This window comes from Alligator sinensis, unplaced genomic scaffold (genome assembly GCF_000455745.1).
Source record: "Alligator sinensis unplaced genomic scaffold, ASM45574v1 scaffold755_2, whole genome shotgun sequence".
Lineage (NCBI taxonomy): Eukaryota > Metazoa > Chordata > Crocodylia > Alligatoridae > Alligator > Alligator sinensis.
The window spans coordinates 2,024,326-2,042,216 of record NW_005841883.1 but is presented as its reverse complement, the minus strand read 5'-3'; the positions used below and the strand labels follow the sequence as shown (position 1 = coordinate 2,042,216).

The 17,891-nt window shown below is 43.9% G+C and overlaps 1 protein-coding gene across 1 annotated transcript in view; it reads left to right on the top strand.

Moving 5' to 3' along the window:
* Nucleotides 1-17,891, top strand: part of CDK15 (cyclin dependent kinase 15) — a 97,093-nt gene that overhangs the window by 65,246 nt on the left and 13,956 nt on the right. Inside the window, exon 11 of the mRNA XM_025196700.1 lies at nucleotides 7,671-7,734. Coding sequence (XP_025052485.1) covers nucleotides 7,671-7,734 — 64 coding nt within the window. The remainder of the gene's footprint in view (nucleotides 1-7,670; nucleotides 7,735-17,891) is intronic.

Below are 17,891 nucleotides of genomic sequence, written 5' to 3'. Positions count from 1 at the left end.
AAAGAGATCTGACTTGCGGCTAGCTGATCGATAGACTGATCACCTATCGATCTTTCTTCCCGTCGCCGAGCACAATCCCAGACGTACCCTTTTCCCGCCGGCTTGATTTGCGGACGGATTAACTGGCTTGGGCCTCGCCAGCTGGAACAACCCACGTGGTTGTTCAGACGACCGGACCATCTGCGTCGCAACTACAGGCAGCGTAAGTAAACGTTTTTGCAACCATTAAACCTTGTCTGCCTCTCCATTCACCAGCCCGCCCTGACAAACGAGCAGTTTCTAAATCACCTCGAGTCGGCTCTGGCCATCCGAGACACTGTGACCTACTGTCTCCTAGCCATTGTTTGTCCTGTTGAATGACCTGCAGCTCATCCCACTTAGACTAAATCAATGTGCATGTGACTATTTTTTCACTGCTGTATATTATTGTTTGCCACTGACTTCAGAAAAATTAACCCTTTGTTTTTGTTTACATTTGGTGGCCACTCCTTCCAGCTTCTGGGAAAATCTTTACCTTCCTTTCTGTGGACTTAACCCTCTGCAAGAAGACCTTCCTACAAGTAGAGAGTCCAAACCCCAGAACTCTGGCACTGCAGCAGTAGAAAGATGGTCCTTTGGCCTCCAGCCTTTGTGAATTACCATCTAGTTTTCCCTTCTTAATTACTTTTATGAGCATTCTGCTAGACAGCATTCTGGGTGTCCAGCTAGAACACGTCAACCAAAGACAGATAGGTGATCCAGGAGCTTAGGGCAATAAGATAAGAGTTCAGTCTTTGTAACAATATGTTTGATGTTTCTTTCCCAAATAAGAGAAATGGAGCAATGAACTACTAAACAAACAAAAACAATCCATAGTTGGCCAGTCCAACTAAAAAGGCTCAAAGCAAGGACAAGGTTCAAGATTCTCTAGTATGAAAAAAAGATGTCCTCCCATTGATAGAGGGACAGCAGCTTGACAAATATCCTATGGTTCTATAGTCAAAGGATGATTGGGCCAGTTTCATATATACAGTATTATAACTACCTCTGTGGTTTAATATACTTTATTCTGTAAAGGACAGAAATAATATTTAAGAATAAGGAAGGAAGTTCTGAGTGCCATGAAATAGTAAATATATGACAAAGATGGATTCAAGTTGTTATACTTTCACATCTGGAAGAGTGCATTTAACCTAGATTTTCAATGCTGATTTGGAGTGTCCCCCTTGAAACAGCTTGGGTGCATGAATTTTAGAAATGTTTTGCATCTTCTAACAAGTCAGTTCCTTTAAAATACCCAGTTTTGGTTTAAAAAAAATAAAGGCATTCAATATCACTTCAGAAAATCTTGGTGTGCAGCCTTTGTGTCTGATTAGTTTTTCTCCTAGGGCTGACTGAATAAACACCACCAAGGTATTTAGCTGGCTGGTAGGTGTAACGATGGTTACGTTCAATGAGCATAGGTATATATCAATGAAAAGAACCAAACAATGAGCTTTATTTTGGAGCAGTACGTAAATTTCTGCAGACACTTAATCTAGCTCTGACTGACTATCTTAACTGAGGGAAAATCTCCCAGTTCTTAACTTCTGTAGTATTCTAAGTAAGGGAGTGTCTCTCAATTATAACTTCTATCACTATAGTGGGCAGTCGTGGCCCTATAAAATATTCTATAAAATATGCATTGATCCAATTGTATCACTGGGGCTGAGACTGTAAGTGAAATATATTCTACAAAACCTTCTGTTGTACTTTCTTGTAGATAGTAAGTGGGTTGAGCTTAAGATAATTAGTCCAAGTTTCCAGGTGTGATATATGGATTTTGCATCAGATAGCTATATATTTATGATCAGCTTTTTTGCTGCTACTGATTTCAGTGAGGCTCCATTAAAGTGGATACAGGGATCTACCACTCTGCTTCTAAGATTGGCTGGCTCCAAACTATTGTAAAAAATGCTACTCAGCTAAGGCACATATGGAGGATACCTCAATGGACTGCTTTCTCAAAGCAGCTGTAGCACAGGGGAAGAAAAAGGCCTCCTAGGTATGTTATATAGCATTTGTGTGAATTCATAATAAACCAATTTTTTTTATGAATTTTGATGAAGGTATTGCAATCTACTCTCAGGAAACAAAATCTAGGGCACCACAGACGCCCAGAACTGGACAAAGTATGCACTACTACCAGTTCTGGTGCCTGTAGCCATCATACTATGGTACTGAGGGCAGGCTAATTACTAGGCCTGTGCAAATAGGGAACTATTCAATTTGGGCTCAGATTCAGCCAATTCGGATGCCAGTGTTTCAGTTCGGAGCCCCGAATCGGTTTCCCACTTCGATCTGGCCAAATCGATTCCAAAGCTTCAGAGCTGATTCAGAAATTCAGCCATAGGGTATTAATGGGGAATCAATGAAATATCTATAACTTTGTTGTTTTTTTGTCCAATTTAGATTAAACTTGCAGGGGTGGTACCCTCTGCTAAGGGCATGAAGTCTACCAAGTTTCAAGAAGATAGGTGCAGGGGTTTGGGGGAAACTGCACCCCAAATTCTTGAAAGCAAAACTCATGTTGTGTTTGTATTAAGCCACCACAGGGTCAGAACTGCAGGGATGGTAGCCCCCGGTGAGGCCACAAAACCTGCTAAGTTTCAAGGAGATAGGTGCAGGGGTTTGGGGGGAACTGCACCTCAAGCTGCGGACAAGCAAAACTCGTGACATGGGTGACACCGTGTGTGTTAAGGCGCAGCAGGGTGAAAGCTGCAGGCCTGCTAGCCCCTGCTGAGGCCACAAGGCCTGCCAGCTGCCAAGGAGATAGATGTGGGGCTTCTGGGTTCTGGAGCCCTGCACCTCTACCTGGTGACAGGCAAAACTCGTGACATGGGTGCTTGTGCAACTGTGTCTGTCTTGGGGCAGAGGGGAGGGAAAACTACTGCAGGCCTGGCTGCTAGGCCCTGCTGCAGCCACAAAGCCTGGCAGCTGTTAAGGAGATAGATGCAGCAGGGTTCTGGGGCCCTGCACTCCTAGCTGTGGACAGACAAAACTTGTGTCATGGGTGCTTGTGCAACTGTGTCTGTCTTGGGGCACTTGATTGTCTGTATTGATTATTTCCTCTCCTTAGTTTGTGGTTTTGTAGGTGTTAATCCTTGCTAATTAACTTGCCATCTAGTAGCTACTAGTAGTTAGCTACTGTGTATTGAGCTGGTCCCTGAGTGAATCGTGATTGGTTGGTAACATAGTAGCTTAGCAGTCAGGCCTGCAGTAGTCCCCTTGCCCCCCCTCTCGGTGCCCCAAGACAGACACAGTTGCACAAGCACCCATGTCACAAGTTTTGCCTGTCAACAGCCAGAGGTGCAGGGCCCCAGAATCCAGAAGCCCCCGCACCTATCTCCTTGACAGCTGGCAGGCCTTGTGGCCTCAGCAGGGGCTAGCAGGCCTGCAGCTTTCACCCTGCTGTGCCTTAACACATGCAGTGTCACCTGTGTCATGAGTTTTGCTTGTCCGCAGCCTGAGGTGCAGTTTCCCCCAAACCCCTGCACCTATCTCCTTGAAACTTGGCAGGCTTTGTGGTCTCACCAGGGGCTACCATCTCTGCAGTTTTCACCCCACTGTGGCTTACCACATACACGTGACATGGGTTTTGCTTTCAGAACTTTGTGGCACAGTTTCCCTGAACCCCTGCACCTATCACCTTGAAACTTGACACACGTCATGCTCTCAGCAGAGGCTACGATCCCTGCAAGCTTCATCTGAATCAGCCAAAAGGCAACGAAGTTATAGATATTTAATTGATTCCCCATTATACCCTATGGCAGAATCTTTTCCAAGTCAATTCAGAAGCTCCAAATCGATTCGGAAAGCCTAAAGCTTACCGCGATTCAATTCGGATTTGTAGATTCAGCCTCCAAATCATCCAAATCATCTCTGAATCCGAATCATGATCCGAAGCTTTGCACAGCCCTACTAATTACCTCTGCTAAGAGGCAGAAAACATCTGTGCTGCTTCTCAGTCGTGAAGTTTCCCACAGCTACTTTCTGAAACAAAAGCAGCTTAGCCACATTTACATTGCACTGTGCTAAGGCTAATTAGATCTGTTTGTACTACAAGTAATTGGTGCTAAGAGGCAGAGCAATTAGCCTACAGACAGCACCTCCTAAACGTGGTTATGGTATTTCCCATTCTGAAGGTAGCCAGAAGTCAACCCAGAAGCAGTGTGGTCATACTCCTAGGGCGCATCTACATGTTGCCCTATGGCGATGTTGTTACTGCACTGTGCTTTAGTACTTCCTTTTGGAAGAACTGAAGTGTGATGCATGGTTATTTTTAGCATGCTTCGCTGTAATGATGCACTATAACAGAGGAGTGTGATGCTACAGCACAGTAGCTGCTGGACATGTGTAGACACCTGTGGATACTATGTCACCATGGCACGTTGCTATGGCGATATAGCATCATGTATAGATGTGCTCTTATAGTACCAAGCAACAGGTGCAGTAGACACAGCAGGATGTTGCCTGGAACTAGTTCCGAAAGAATTTATCAAAATTATGACAAAATTTTCATTTCAGGCAGTTTCTCAGGGACACCAGGACAGCTCTCTGAAAATCAGGACTGTCCCAGAAATTTCAGGAGTTAATCACATTAAGTGAGAGCTCTGGCTAGTCAGCCTTTGACTTTTCTGTACCCTGACTTTTTTCCAAGACTGTGGTGCAGGAGGATATTTTTCACCCATCATATTTAGCAGGTTTGTATAATGTTGCAAATTAAAATTAATTTGTACACAGAAGATTATTTGTACACAGAAGATGTTTGTTGCACAAACTAGTGTCAGAGAACAGGATTTAGTTCTGGATATAGTCTCTAACTAGTAGATACATACACATACACACACACACACACACACACACACACACACAATCATTTTTTATATATATATTGTAACCGAAAAACATAGGATTCAGACTTATAATTAGAAATCTACTTAAATTGTGGTTTCACAATTTTTGCAGAAACTACAAAAAATGGCAGTTTCTACAATCAACACAAAAAATAGTAATTCCCACAACTTTGCATAGAATTTCCTGCCCAACCAAATAAAGCTTACCAGAATACAAAGAAAGTGCGGCAACTCCTGCAGCCATACAGCACATGGCTAGAGGGAGAGCTACGGAGAGACTAAGTTAATGATGATGAAGACCAATCGAATGCACCAGTCAGGAAAGTGAAAAGGTTTTGACACCATCTTTTAAGAAGTGAGATGCAATGCTGCAGTCTGAAGATAAGCGATTGGCCTCTTGGCCAATCAGCAGTGAGGGGTGGGGCCACTGGGGCCCTTGGCCAATCAGCAGCAAGGGGGAGCTCACCTCAACAAGACCATGAAATCAGCAACCTGCAAAAATCCCTTCCTCTTGCCACAATTTAGATAGGTCCCTAGTTACACCTCCTTTATTAGCCTAGGGCTTCACTTTCCATTACTGTTTTTTAGGTTGGAATGGAATTAAACATACAACAGGTGTGGAAATAAAAAGAGGGTTTTATATTTACTATGTTTCAGATTCTGTAGCTCTTTGACAGGAACTAGATGTCAGTCAGATTGGTTTTAGGATACATGGGTGGTTCCTATTTGGGAGAGCAGGTGAAAGAATGAAGAATTCTGTTCAGCTGAGTGCCATAATTCTACCTGTTGGTCAAAACTGAAGTGCTGCTATTCCCACATAACATATAGGCTATATCTGTAAGTCACAATGCAGTGTCTTGATTTGACCCAGGGATTTGTTAAAACTGGTTTGAAGTTTGCAGAGAGGACTTGTAGATGGTAATCGCCAGAGTGCATTTGTTTAATTAACTAAATGCAGCCCCTACCATTGTAGATCCACATACTAGAAACTGGACCCAAATGTCATGGCTTGGAACCAGCTGTGCCAGTTTGTATTATATGTGGATATTCTGGGCTCCAATTTAGGCAGAAATTCAGCTAAACACGTGCTTATACCCAATTCATCCATACACAGCAATGTGCTTAAAGGTCTATTCACATCCTTAAGTTGAGTCCAGTTCAGCCATGTTCTAAATACTCTCAAACAGCATTTACATCATAGGTATTAAAAGTGCCTTGTTACCCACAAGGGATACTCAGCCTCTGGAAAAATTAGGGCCTGAATTACAGCAGCAACCATGCTTCAAAATGTCCACCTAGATTTTAAACACTCCATATTTGGGGGATTTCAGATCCAGTGTTTTGATGCAACCTGTTACAGAGATAAAAGACTACTACATAATTCTAGATTCAAATGTCAAGTGTTCTGTTCCCACAAGAGAATGTAGGGGTTTGCACTTCTGTGATTTGTTCTGTAACAAACTATAGTTATGGGTCCTATCTGCGCTACAAGCACACTATCCATGAATTGCAATAGCCTCACCCAAATCTGTTATTCTAGCTGCTCTTTCCAACTTGCAGATTATAGTAACTGTCATCACTGCTCTTTTAGGGTTCCCAAAATACAAGTGAAAAATGCAAATCAGCTTACCAGAGATCTGCTACCTGTATCAATCATATTCTGGACTTTTTCTGCCTGTACTGTATTTGATAGAATTGCCAACCATCACAATTTTACTCCAAATCTTGCAACACTTAATATTTTTCTTAAAGCTCTAGCTCCCGTTGCCTACTTATTACATGAGAGTAGCAACTTTCATTTCAAAGAAAAGTACATTTCTAGATCGTATAGTTATAGGGAAAAAAAATAAAACCTAATGCAAATGTAATTTAAAGATTATGCCCTCATGATCTTTATGGCAATCTCATGATTCTTTGGGGGCATGAATCCTGATTTTTTTAACTCTGGGGGTTGGCAGTATTGTTTTATTATTTTGTGTCATATTCTAAACGCTCCTGGGCATGGACTTTACTTGTTTAGCATAGCTCATTAACAGAGAATTAGACACAGTACTTTTTGCATGTAACAAATAATAATCTTCACACTAAACAGCTGCTATTTCAAACAGAATATGTACATAGATGTGCTCGAATCCATAGTCTTCAGCAGCAAAAGCAAACTTTAGAGACACTTTCCTGAAGGGTACTGAGCCACATAAAGATTCATAATTCAAGGCAAGAGGTGTAATTGAGGCTCAGCCACTCTCAAAACTGGGCCCTGAATTATTTTTAGTACCTGTCAGTTGCTCTCTTTACCATCTTTTCTTTTTCATCTCAAAACAGCAGGGGTCTCTATCCCAGTGACAGTGTGCAGCCACTGAGTGCATATCATGTGGTGCGAGTACAACTGGAGACAATCACTCATCAATGCAATCCAGGCCCTAGGGGGACACCTTTAGCTGTAAACAAGTCTGTACAATGTGACCCTGTTATTGGAAATACAGTGCAAATGACATCTGTCAGTGCAGCTGCATATGTACGCTGACATTCCCAGCAGCAGTGACATTAAGGTTTGGAAGGTCCCTTTTCATTAGAAAATCAACAGTACTAAAGAAGCTCAGTCCTTTGCATACAGAACCAGGTTCCAATTTTTTAATGTTGGTGCACATCCAGGGATTGTGACTGACTTCCAAGGCATTACTCTGGATTCACAACCAGTTAACTGAAGTCTAAATGGTACACACCTACTGTATGGAGGTACTTGCAAACAACATTTATTTCTGTTCTCTCTCTCTCTCCCTCTCTTGTTTTGCACAGATATTGGGGGTCCCAAGTGAGGGCACATGGCCAGGACTTTCCAAGCTTCCCAACTATAAGCCAGGTATGATCTCATTAAGTGTGACTCCTGAATCAGTTATACTCTTCATTTAAAAATGCTGTGCTATACAAATACCAGGGGACCTTGTTCTAGGCTCTAGGGAATCCCTAAAAATAGATATACATTAGACTGATTTAGCATTTTGTTGTCTGAAGTGCTAAGTCAGTCTCAGCCCTTCAGCTTAAAGGGCCAGCATCGCCTATTATTCCCTGGAGAAGTTGAGAGGTACCTCGGGGTATGGCTTATCTGCCCTATTTATTCTTTTACAGATGACCTATGAGGCCTTTAAGCCCAATTTTTAAAGGTCATTTCCCCATATTCTGAAGTGGGCAAGGTGAGAAGTCTGTGTGATTTATAAAGCTAGTTTCTTTTATTTTAATGCAGGCTGGTTGAGAAGTCTGTGTCCTGAACTTCAAAGGGCCAGTTGTCTCTTATTTTGATGTGGGCAGGTTGAGAAATATGCTTTGAAAAGCAGGCTCTCTCACTTGCTCTTTTTTTTTTTTTTTTTTTTTTTTGTTTAATGTTTTCTCCTGGGATATCTTTCAGAGCAATATATCCAAGTGTCAGTGAGGGGGAAATGATGAGCACCAATTCTTAGCCTCTCAGCAGGATCATTCTCTAAGAGAAATATAAAAGTGAAATATTAAAAACCCTGAAACGTGAAATCCATCCATCTACAGACTTAGCCAGTCTCTCTCATTCTCACCCTGAAAGGTGGGAGGGGGAATCTATCTAGAAAAAATAAGAGGGGGAGAGAAAAGAAGAGGTTCGAGCCAAAGTTTTACAGGTTTAGTAGAGCATAGTAACACCCGTTCAAAGAAGTGGGTGTTGCTGTGTGACCCATTCCAAGATGCCCCTCCTTTGAATCTGGTGCATGAACACTAAACATCCCCCATTTTCACATGCTAACTGTGATTGGCTGAACAATAACCTGGTCTCACATTCTGAAGCCTTGGAATCTTTCACACAAATAACTGAAACATATTAATCAAGCTGGCGTGAAATGGGAATGTGCCGCCATCCTGCCATCAGCAGTAAGTTAGTTTGGATAAAGAGGGAGCAGAGCAGAACAGACTGGGAGAGGAAAAGAGCTGTTTTCCTCATTAAGGGTTGGCTTGGGGTGATTGTCCCAGACTACTCGTGGAGTAGGGAAATACTGAAATAAATACAAATGGCACAGTCTAATCCCAAAGAATTTTCTGACGAAAATGCTCAAACAGACCACATCCAGACGAGCATGGCTGTGTGATATTTGGCACTGCAGACATATCTGTAGTACCACATACCATGCAGTCAATTGTTCGTACTGGAGGTTTTTGACCCCAGGAGATCCCGCGCAATAAAAAAGCAGGGTGGTGCACATGGGGACATTATGTGCCACCCAAAACCAGAGCCTGGCCAGCTGGAGCCATGCTCTGGTTGCCAGCCAGGCTCCAAGCAATAGGATTGCTGCTGCTGCAACCCTAGGAGGCCACCGGGATCCCAGATAAGGTTGCTGGGGCCAACCCAGTGCTGGCTCCAGCCTCCCCCACCCAGGGTACACGCCAGAGGTGTGCCACTGCTAGTTGTCCCTGGGGAACCAAACATACACACTTCTGTGGAGGTGGCCACAAGCTGATATATTTAGACCTACTTGCAGGTAAAAGCACTTCTAAGATTTAGCACCAGCTCGGACTCCACCCTGACCAAACTGATGCGCTCAAATGCTGCCTTCTGTAGTTATAGAGGACACTAAAGGCAGCAGAACTGATACAGCTCCACTGTAGGAGAGGAAGGGATGTCATGATTCTAAGTGATCTTGGAGTTTGTTTGGTAAAAAATGAACCAGGCCTCCTTAAGCAGTCCTACTTGGTTGTATGACCACAGTCACTGGATTGGTTTTAATCAATTAGAGAATTTCATTAGACTAGGCATGCTCTAGAAATCCTTGTGGGCAGAGTTGAGCTCCACTGTGCCATAAAGCATAGCTCCATAGAAGTCTACAAGGTTGAGTGCTTTTGTGGGTGAGGCAGATGAGAGGAACAGGGGCTGGTGGGCATATCCCCACAGAAGTGTCCTTGAAGGAGGAAAGGGGGAGGAGTGCTGCTTCAGTCCAGGGTGAGATGCTGAAGCCACTACGATGTGAACTGGGGAGAAGCATTCCTTCCCTCTCCTTAGAGGTCACTGGAATGGCTCTAGCAACCACCCCAGCTGCTCTAGCTGTAAACCAGAGATGGTGTTTGCCTCAAAATCAGGAATATATGAATCGGTTTGGATAAAATAAAAATAAAGCCAGGCATTTGCCCTACCCAGAACTGAATCAAACTGTTTCTGATGAGGTTGGGGAGAGGGGAGGAAGTGGTATGGAAACATCTCATTGTTTAAGTGTATTTTCCATTTTCATGCTCCTCTGCACTTCAAATTTCCTGCCTGAAGCAAAAGTACTGCTGTCCCTGCAATATGCTCATCCTATGGGGAGATCCTACCAAAGAACCTTTTCTCTTGAGATTATTTCCAGCCTAGTTGTGCTGGGATCGTTTAAATAACCAAAGTTCTGAGTGGCTGCCCAAATCTAAATGGCAAAATGGTTTTAGCTAGCCCCACCAATGTTCCCAGCACTGCACAATAAGCACAGGTAACAAACAAATAGGTCCTTGCCTAAGGCAAAGAAGAAACACAGCAATAACAAAGCACCAAGAGTGCAACCCATCTTTCATTGAAGTTAATGACAGAACTCCCATTGGATTCAGTAGTCTAGGATCAGCCCTGGAAGGGCTTATGGATTGGCGTGTCTGGAGAAATCTTTTGAAACAACAGTTCTAAACCTTTAGAGGTTTGTCTGACTGCTCTGGACTTAAATGTGTTTTGCTGCCGGCCTTGAACAAGGGGGAAGCAAGTCGCATGAGGGCCCAGGAGATAAGGTTCCTGCGCACAGGCAGAACAGACATGGCTTCACCACAAAGACAGCACCCTGCCTTCAATGCAGTATCCTTTGCAAAGGGAGAAATGCGCTCCTTTCAAAGCAATTCTAAATTGGACCCTCTCCTAAAGAAAAACCTGTTCTTTTCCTACATAAATTCAACACAACTGTCTTGTGCACCAAAACCTCAATCCCTGTCTAAACACAAGTAAACAGAAAGGCTGGGCAAGGGATTCTTCTTCAGGCTGCATAACTGTCCCTAGACAGCAGCAATGTCCACAGTCTTTGTATTCTCCCTTCCCAGAGACATTGGCTAGTACTCACAGCAGTGGATCTAGCAGCTATGTCTTTATTCTGACTATACTTGCACCGGTACAGAACCGGTCCCTGCAGCACGCAGAAGGTGTATAAAGCCCCTTCTTGGCTACACTGTGGCCCAGGCCCCCTCCACATAGAAGCCCCTGTACCTACAATAGCACTGGCCAGACTTTGCCCTGCACCCATCCGTTTGTTGGGTCTGACCTCTCTTGTTTTGCTTCCTCTCTGAGAGGCACTTGTAGCTCTGTTAACACTATTTTTGAAAGCTCTCATGCTGTGTAAGCACAAATCCTTGCATTAATCTACTGCTGTGTTCATTTTACCAGGCTGAAAAGCAGAGAGTTTAAATCCCTTCTAAACCCCAGTTGCGGCATTGGAAAGCCAGTGTCTTGATCCTGCTCCACTAATGGCTACAAGTTTGAATCTAGACAGCAGGGGTCAAGGGCAGGAAAGGATTAGGAATCAGAGCACATAGCATTAGCCAAAAATTTTGCCAAACTGGAAATGAGTGCATGATGCACTGAGTTTTTCACATCTCTTCCCTTTGACACCTGAATTCCAAAGGAAAGAGAGTGGTTTATAAATTCTTACAACTTGGCTGTAACTCTATATGTCTTAAATCCTCCTTGATTTATTGCATGAGCTGCCAGAAAATATACAGTGTTGTCTTCGTTAGTTTGTGTAACTTTGTTTATGAGGGCAGAACTTTACGAGAGTTCTTCACATGTAACGATTAGCTTTAAGTTAAAAGAGCACAATGGCATAATTTCTCAAATGTCTGCAGGCTTTAGTAACAGGCATGGAATTTAAAAGCTTCCAGAAATTAGCTTTTCTTCCTCCAAAGGTAGAGGCTTTTAGTGTGTCATGCTTTTCAAGTTTCCACCAGCAGATGGAAGCAAGAAGCAACAAGCATTGAAACACCAATGTCAAATGACATTTTTCAGAGTACATATGAAGTCTGAGCTCTCAGCATGTTTTTTTTTTTATTTCACTTTTTTATGCTGATGCTTCATATAACAAGAGATCTCTATGGAATAGAAAGAAATTGAATTCTGAAATGATGGAAATCTTTATTGTCATAATAAACTATAGGTGGCTTTGGTCCCAAACATATAACAGCCCTAAGATGCAGTATGGCCAACCTCCAGGGAGGCTTCCTTTCTGTCCGGTATTGGTTATGTACTGTAATCTAATGGAGGTCACACAGACAGAGTCCCAATTTTGTCCTGCTGCACAAGCAGTTTCACTGATCAGAGGGAAATGTTTTCTTGTGGACAGCTGCAGACATATCACCGTCATGTAGCAGTACTGGTATGATTTTCCCACAATATAAATTGGGAATGTTTACTCATTTTACATTTGTCCTTTCCATTTACCTGCCTCATTGTCAGTTCATAAGCCACCTCCACCTTAGTTTTCAAATAGGGAGATATTTTCTAATTAGCATTCAATGTATTGTACTGTCACAGAAAATAATCAAATCTCTTGAGTGTGTAAGCTCTGCACCCATTCTTAAATAAATCAATCAAGCATACAGGGTACCATTGTATTTTAGATAGATCTTCATCATATATTATTTGATCAGTATTTTATCTAATTTGTTGATAATGGGGGTCCAAATATCTTTGCATTTTTTATCTTTGCATTTTTAGATCTGTCTTAGTCTTTGACTCTGAGAACATATTTACCTGGCTGTTTGTACTGTGCTCTAAACAATAGGGTATCAGTAGTTTATATTGGTTTGTCTACATGGGGACAGTTGGGGAAAGTTAATCTGAACTAATTTTTAAAGTAAATTAAACTGCATTAAACACCAGTGTAGACAGTGCAGCTTAATTATTTCAGTGTAAATTTCCATCTTTAGTTAATTCGGATAAATATTCCTGATTATCCCTGTGGAGACGAGCCCTGAGGACACTAGGAACTAACAATAGTGAGAAGTAGTTAGCCTGTGTGAATTTAAAGTTAGGCAAAGTGCAGGGCAGACGGGCACTTTATTGAGTAGACTAGGGGTCTAAGATCCAGCTCATGGGTCTCATAACCCTGTGCACCGCATGCAGGATGTGGCAGCCTGGCAGTGTGCAGAGCTAGTCTAGCACATGCTGTGTGCAGTGTGCAGGGTTGGACCAGTGCCATAGGCACTACATGCAGCACAGGGACCTGGTCAGGGGTGTATGCTGCATGCGGCATCCATGCTAAACCAGCCCCGCAGACTGTCCTTGCACACCAGATCCAACCAGTGCATTTTAAAAATGATCACTCCTATGAAGATATTTCCAGCACTCTGGTACTTAAACAGTAATAAATCCTGTCAAAACTTGCATTAAGGTTGGAGCTTGGCAACCGTGATGGTCTAAGACATATGCAACAAGCCAGGGGTTATTTTGGTGATATCTTTTATTGGATCAGCTCTATAGTTGGAAGAGATGTTAGACAAGCTTTTGAACACAAAAGGTGCGTCTACACAAAACTCTTTACTGCTCCTTAGACTAATCTACCGCACAGTAAAGTGTCAGTGTCTACACATGCATGGGACTTACTGCGCAGTAAATTAGGCTAATGCACTGTTAGCTAGTACAACAAACACAGGTACTAGATTAACAGTGCATTGGCTACTGCACAGTAGCACACATGTAGACACTGACCGGGAGCAATTTCCTTGTGGTCAGCCTAGGTAGCTGAGCTCTCTGTCCCCAATCCCAGCTCTTGTCAGCTCCCAGCTCCCCCAAACACAGGCGGGGAGCAGGAGCTGACTGGGGCATGCACTGCACAGGCAGTGACAGGACTGAGGGGACAGAGAGCTCACCTGTTCCCATGCAGCGCACACTCTAGTTGTCTCCCAGTCCCCACACATTCCCAGGGGGAGCCAGGAGCTAAGCAGCACTGGGACCAGGCAGAGAAATGAGGGGGAAGTGGTGGGGTGGGGGTGGGGAACATGAAGGGGAAGCAGCATCAGTTGGCACTGCTTCCCCCTTGCAGCTCCAGCCCCCTGGTCCCTGGAGCTACTGGTTCCCTCCCCACATTGCCCCAGTCCCAGCACTGCTTTCCCCTCCCCTATCTCCCCCCAGTCCTGGTGCTGCTTTGGGCACGGTGCATTGCTCCAAGCCAGTGCCACTGAGCCTCGATCCCAAGCTCCTCACGGCTGGGAGCTGTCCTCCACCCCCAACAGAGCACAGGCCTGTTCCCCAGAGCACAGGCCTGATCCCCGTGCCCCCTGCCAACCCAGGGCTGGCACCCGGGAGAGCCTGGAGCTCCCCCTGGCTGCTGCAGGGGGGGCATGGCAGGGCAGGGAGGCAGGATCAGCCCTGGACCGAACTGCTCCCATTAGGTGCATCCCGATGAGCACACACATGCAGGGGTATGAGTTTCTCACAAGACAAATAGCAGCGGCACATATTTGTGCCACTGCAGTTTGTCCCTCAGGCATGCCCCTGCATGCACACTGTGGCATGTGGCAAAGTGACCTGGGTAGAGGAAGGGAGGATGAGGCCAGTAAGTGTGCTGGTCCCAGCAGCCTTACCTGGGGTCCTGGGGACCTCCTGGGGTAGCAGGGGAACCAAGCTAGCCACTGGGAGCCCAGCCAGCAGATAGTGTGGCTCTGGCCAGCCAGGCTCTGGTTTCTGGGAGTGCACACTGCTGCCACATGTGCTACACCACTTTTTTTAGTGGCTTTTTTTTTTACACTGGGATCTCTTGGTGTTAAAAAAAAAGCCACTGCACTGCAAATTAGCAGCATGGTGAACAGGTGCACATACACCGTGTGCAGTTTGCGACACCTTACTTTGTGGCACCATAAACCGCATGGCTGTGTTCATGGGGATGTGCCCACTGTTAGCACATTTGCTCCTGATAGGGGTGCACGTGTAGGCGTGTGCATGGGAGCTCTTTAATGAGCCTGAATTTTCTTTGCAGAAAGCAAGAAAATTCTCCAGGTCTGGATGGGAAAGCTTGTATAATAAACTTGCATTGGCATTTACTAATAATGGCTTCATTAGCACTTGGAGGTAGCAGTTTCTGAAGTAGTCAGTGTGGTAGAGATGCTATCTTTTATTAGAACAACTAGTTAGTTGCAAAAAAAATAGATAGATACTTGAACAGGGAGAGACAGTGGACCTGATTCTGTAGTACTTTGTAATTTGAGCCAGGTCCTAGTTCTGGGACTATTTTGTATCTTTCCAGTGGCAGACGAGCACAAATTAGAGCATCCTTGACACTGCTCCAATTTGTACTGGAACCTGAACCACCCCAAATCCAGTCACAGTATCAGGTCATAAAGTTTGCATGTAGTTTCCTTCCAGCTTCCTGATAGCATGACTCCACTGCAATCACATGGCCATCATTTTCCCAACCCAACATTAGCTCTACTACCTCCCCTACCTTCAAAGACGATGTTACAGAGGCCTGGTTCTGGCAGGGTGTGCCTATCACCGCACCAACCAGAAGCAGGTTTCTAAGACAGTGAGGGGCAGCCAAAAAAAATTCAATGTAGTGTCAGACTACATGAACTTTTTTTTTTTAAATTTAATTTGTATCCGCAGCCAAATTAGCCAAAACTTATTCCTAATCCAAGTGTCCAGAACCATAAGTGACCCTACTACCAGCAAACATCCTCCACCTGCACTGGGGCCTCATATGTTTCCAAAACATTTGGCGGGCATCCTACTTGCAGGCCCAAGCCCAAAGGCTTGGGGTTCAGATGCCCCCAAGTTTTGCTTGCCCTCAGATCAAGCAAGGGAGGAGACTCCCATTTCCATACAGTGGGCTTAAAGCCACTGTACCTCGGCGGGGACTGGACCACTCCAGAAGAGCAGTTCTCCTGGGGTGCGGTTCAGGAAAACTGCCTTCTTGGACACAGATACATGGTATTTCCCCTGCCAGGTTAAGAAGTCACTACACTTGTCCTGAGCCTTCAAGAGGCATGAACTTTTCTGTAAATCCTGTTACATTTAGAGGTGGAGCAATGAACAGCCATTCCCTCTGCCTATATTGCTTTCTCCTGAAAGGTTCCTGTAAAAATCTGGTCAGAGACCTGAAAGCAAAGGGTGGGTGGGACAGTGCTGCAGTAGAAAGGATGAGATCTTGCCCGCGGAGCATAGAGAGGTGGCTCTCCTATAGTAATTAATCACTCCCTGAATTGTGCATCTTTGAGTTTCCTTCTTTCTTTTGTGTTTTTTGGAAAAGAGGTGAAGTATTTGAGTTGGAGCTATGTAGATCTCCTCTGTGCATACTCTATGTGCCTGTGATTTCTTCAAACACCAGCATTTGAAAAGCCAGTAAGCAGACTGGGGCATTCCCAAGACAGTGAAGAGGGTATGAGAGAACTACTGGTCTGTCAATTCATAAGTTATTTATTAGGTGAGAATTCTCAGGATGTTCTTAGAATAAACCTGCTATTTCTATTTAAAAAGCACACCTTTCTTAAGCTTTTATTTATTCTTCTCTTCGACCCTTCTAACAACCTACTAAATATTACATTTTCCTGTAAGAGTGACCACTAGTTTGAAGGAAGCTCAATTCTGATTGTATTTTTCTTATAAATCAATGTGCAGTTACATTTTATGGCAGCTAAGTTGGTGTAGTAACAGTTCTATCACTTATTATCTTAGTTCAATAGCAGCAGTCTGGTGGTTATGGGACTTCTGCTACGGTTACATTAAGTACTGCAGAGGAATCCAGCAGCATTGTAGTAAACGTATGGTAACTATCCAGCTGGTAATCCCAGACTCTGAATCAACATGTTTAATATTAGTAAGACTATAGTGCTGCCAGTGAGAGATTGTGCTACACATAAAAGAGTTTTCTGGTGGAACCAGCCCTCAAATACTTCAGTGGGAATTTGGCTTGAAAAAAGACTCCAGGAGTGGGCCTAAAATTAAAGTTCTGGTATAGTTCTGCCTTATCTTTAGCTTTCATACACAGAACCAGCCCTGCAGTTTGTGTGGGCAGCTGTGCTCCAGGTATGTTTGTACCGATTCCCCGCTTAGGGATAACCCAAGGGAGGCTTGACTTATCTGAAATTTGGCACAAGTCCCTTCTCAACAGACACTTGATTCAGGCTGTCCTAACCACCCTTAAGCCTGCTATCCCTGCAAACTATGGATGTTATCCACCCTGGAGCCTGCTGAGCCCCAGATACCACTTAAACTCCAAGTAAGTGATGTTTTGAGTTTCACATGATGCACAGGGTAAAGGTGGGGGATCTGCACAGCATTCTGCAAGCAGCACTGGCTGACAGGAGGCATCCTACCAAACACAGTTGTGTTGTGCCTCAGTAATCCCTGAGTCTCTGCAAACCTGCTGAAGGACATAAGGGGCAGTGGAGGAGGCTGCTTGCATTTTTCCACCTCATTATGCTCATCAAAGGCCCAAGCGCAGCCTTATGGCTCTAAATATGACTACACTGAACCAACAAATTATCTGATGTAAATTGGCGTAGTCCTATCGAACTCAACGGACTAGATCCTCACATGGTATAAATCACGGTCACACTGCTGATCAAAGCAATCCTACATCAATTTTCATCAGTGGTGAATCCGGCTCACTGAAATTACAAACCACAGAAAACTGCACTGTAGAAAATAATGGCTCCTTTGGAGCCATTACTGCCTGCTGAGCACCCTCCAGCTGCAGGAAATCTCACATTAAAAATTATCATTAAGACTTTGGGACTTAATGGTTGTGTAGGTGCAATATTTCTTTTTCTTTGTATATAAAAATGGAATACAATGAATCCTGCATATAATTTTGTAGAAAGCTAAACTTCACTGTACAGTGAAGTGGAAGGAAAGCCCTGAACTGTACCAGTGCTCTGCAGTAAATACATAGCAGTTCCTGTGACAGGTAGCCTCTACACCGTTTGCTAATAAAAATGTCTTCATTTAAATAGCTGTCATTATTCCAGACCTGTGACATTAAATTAATTTTTTTCATCTAGAAACAAGCA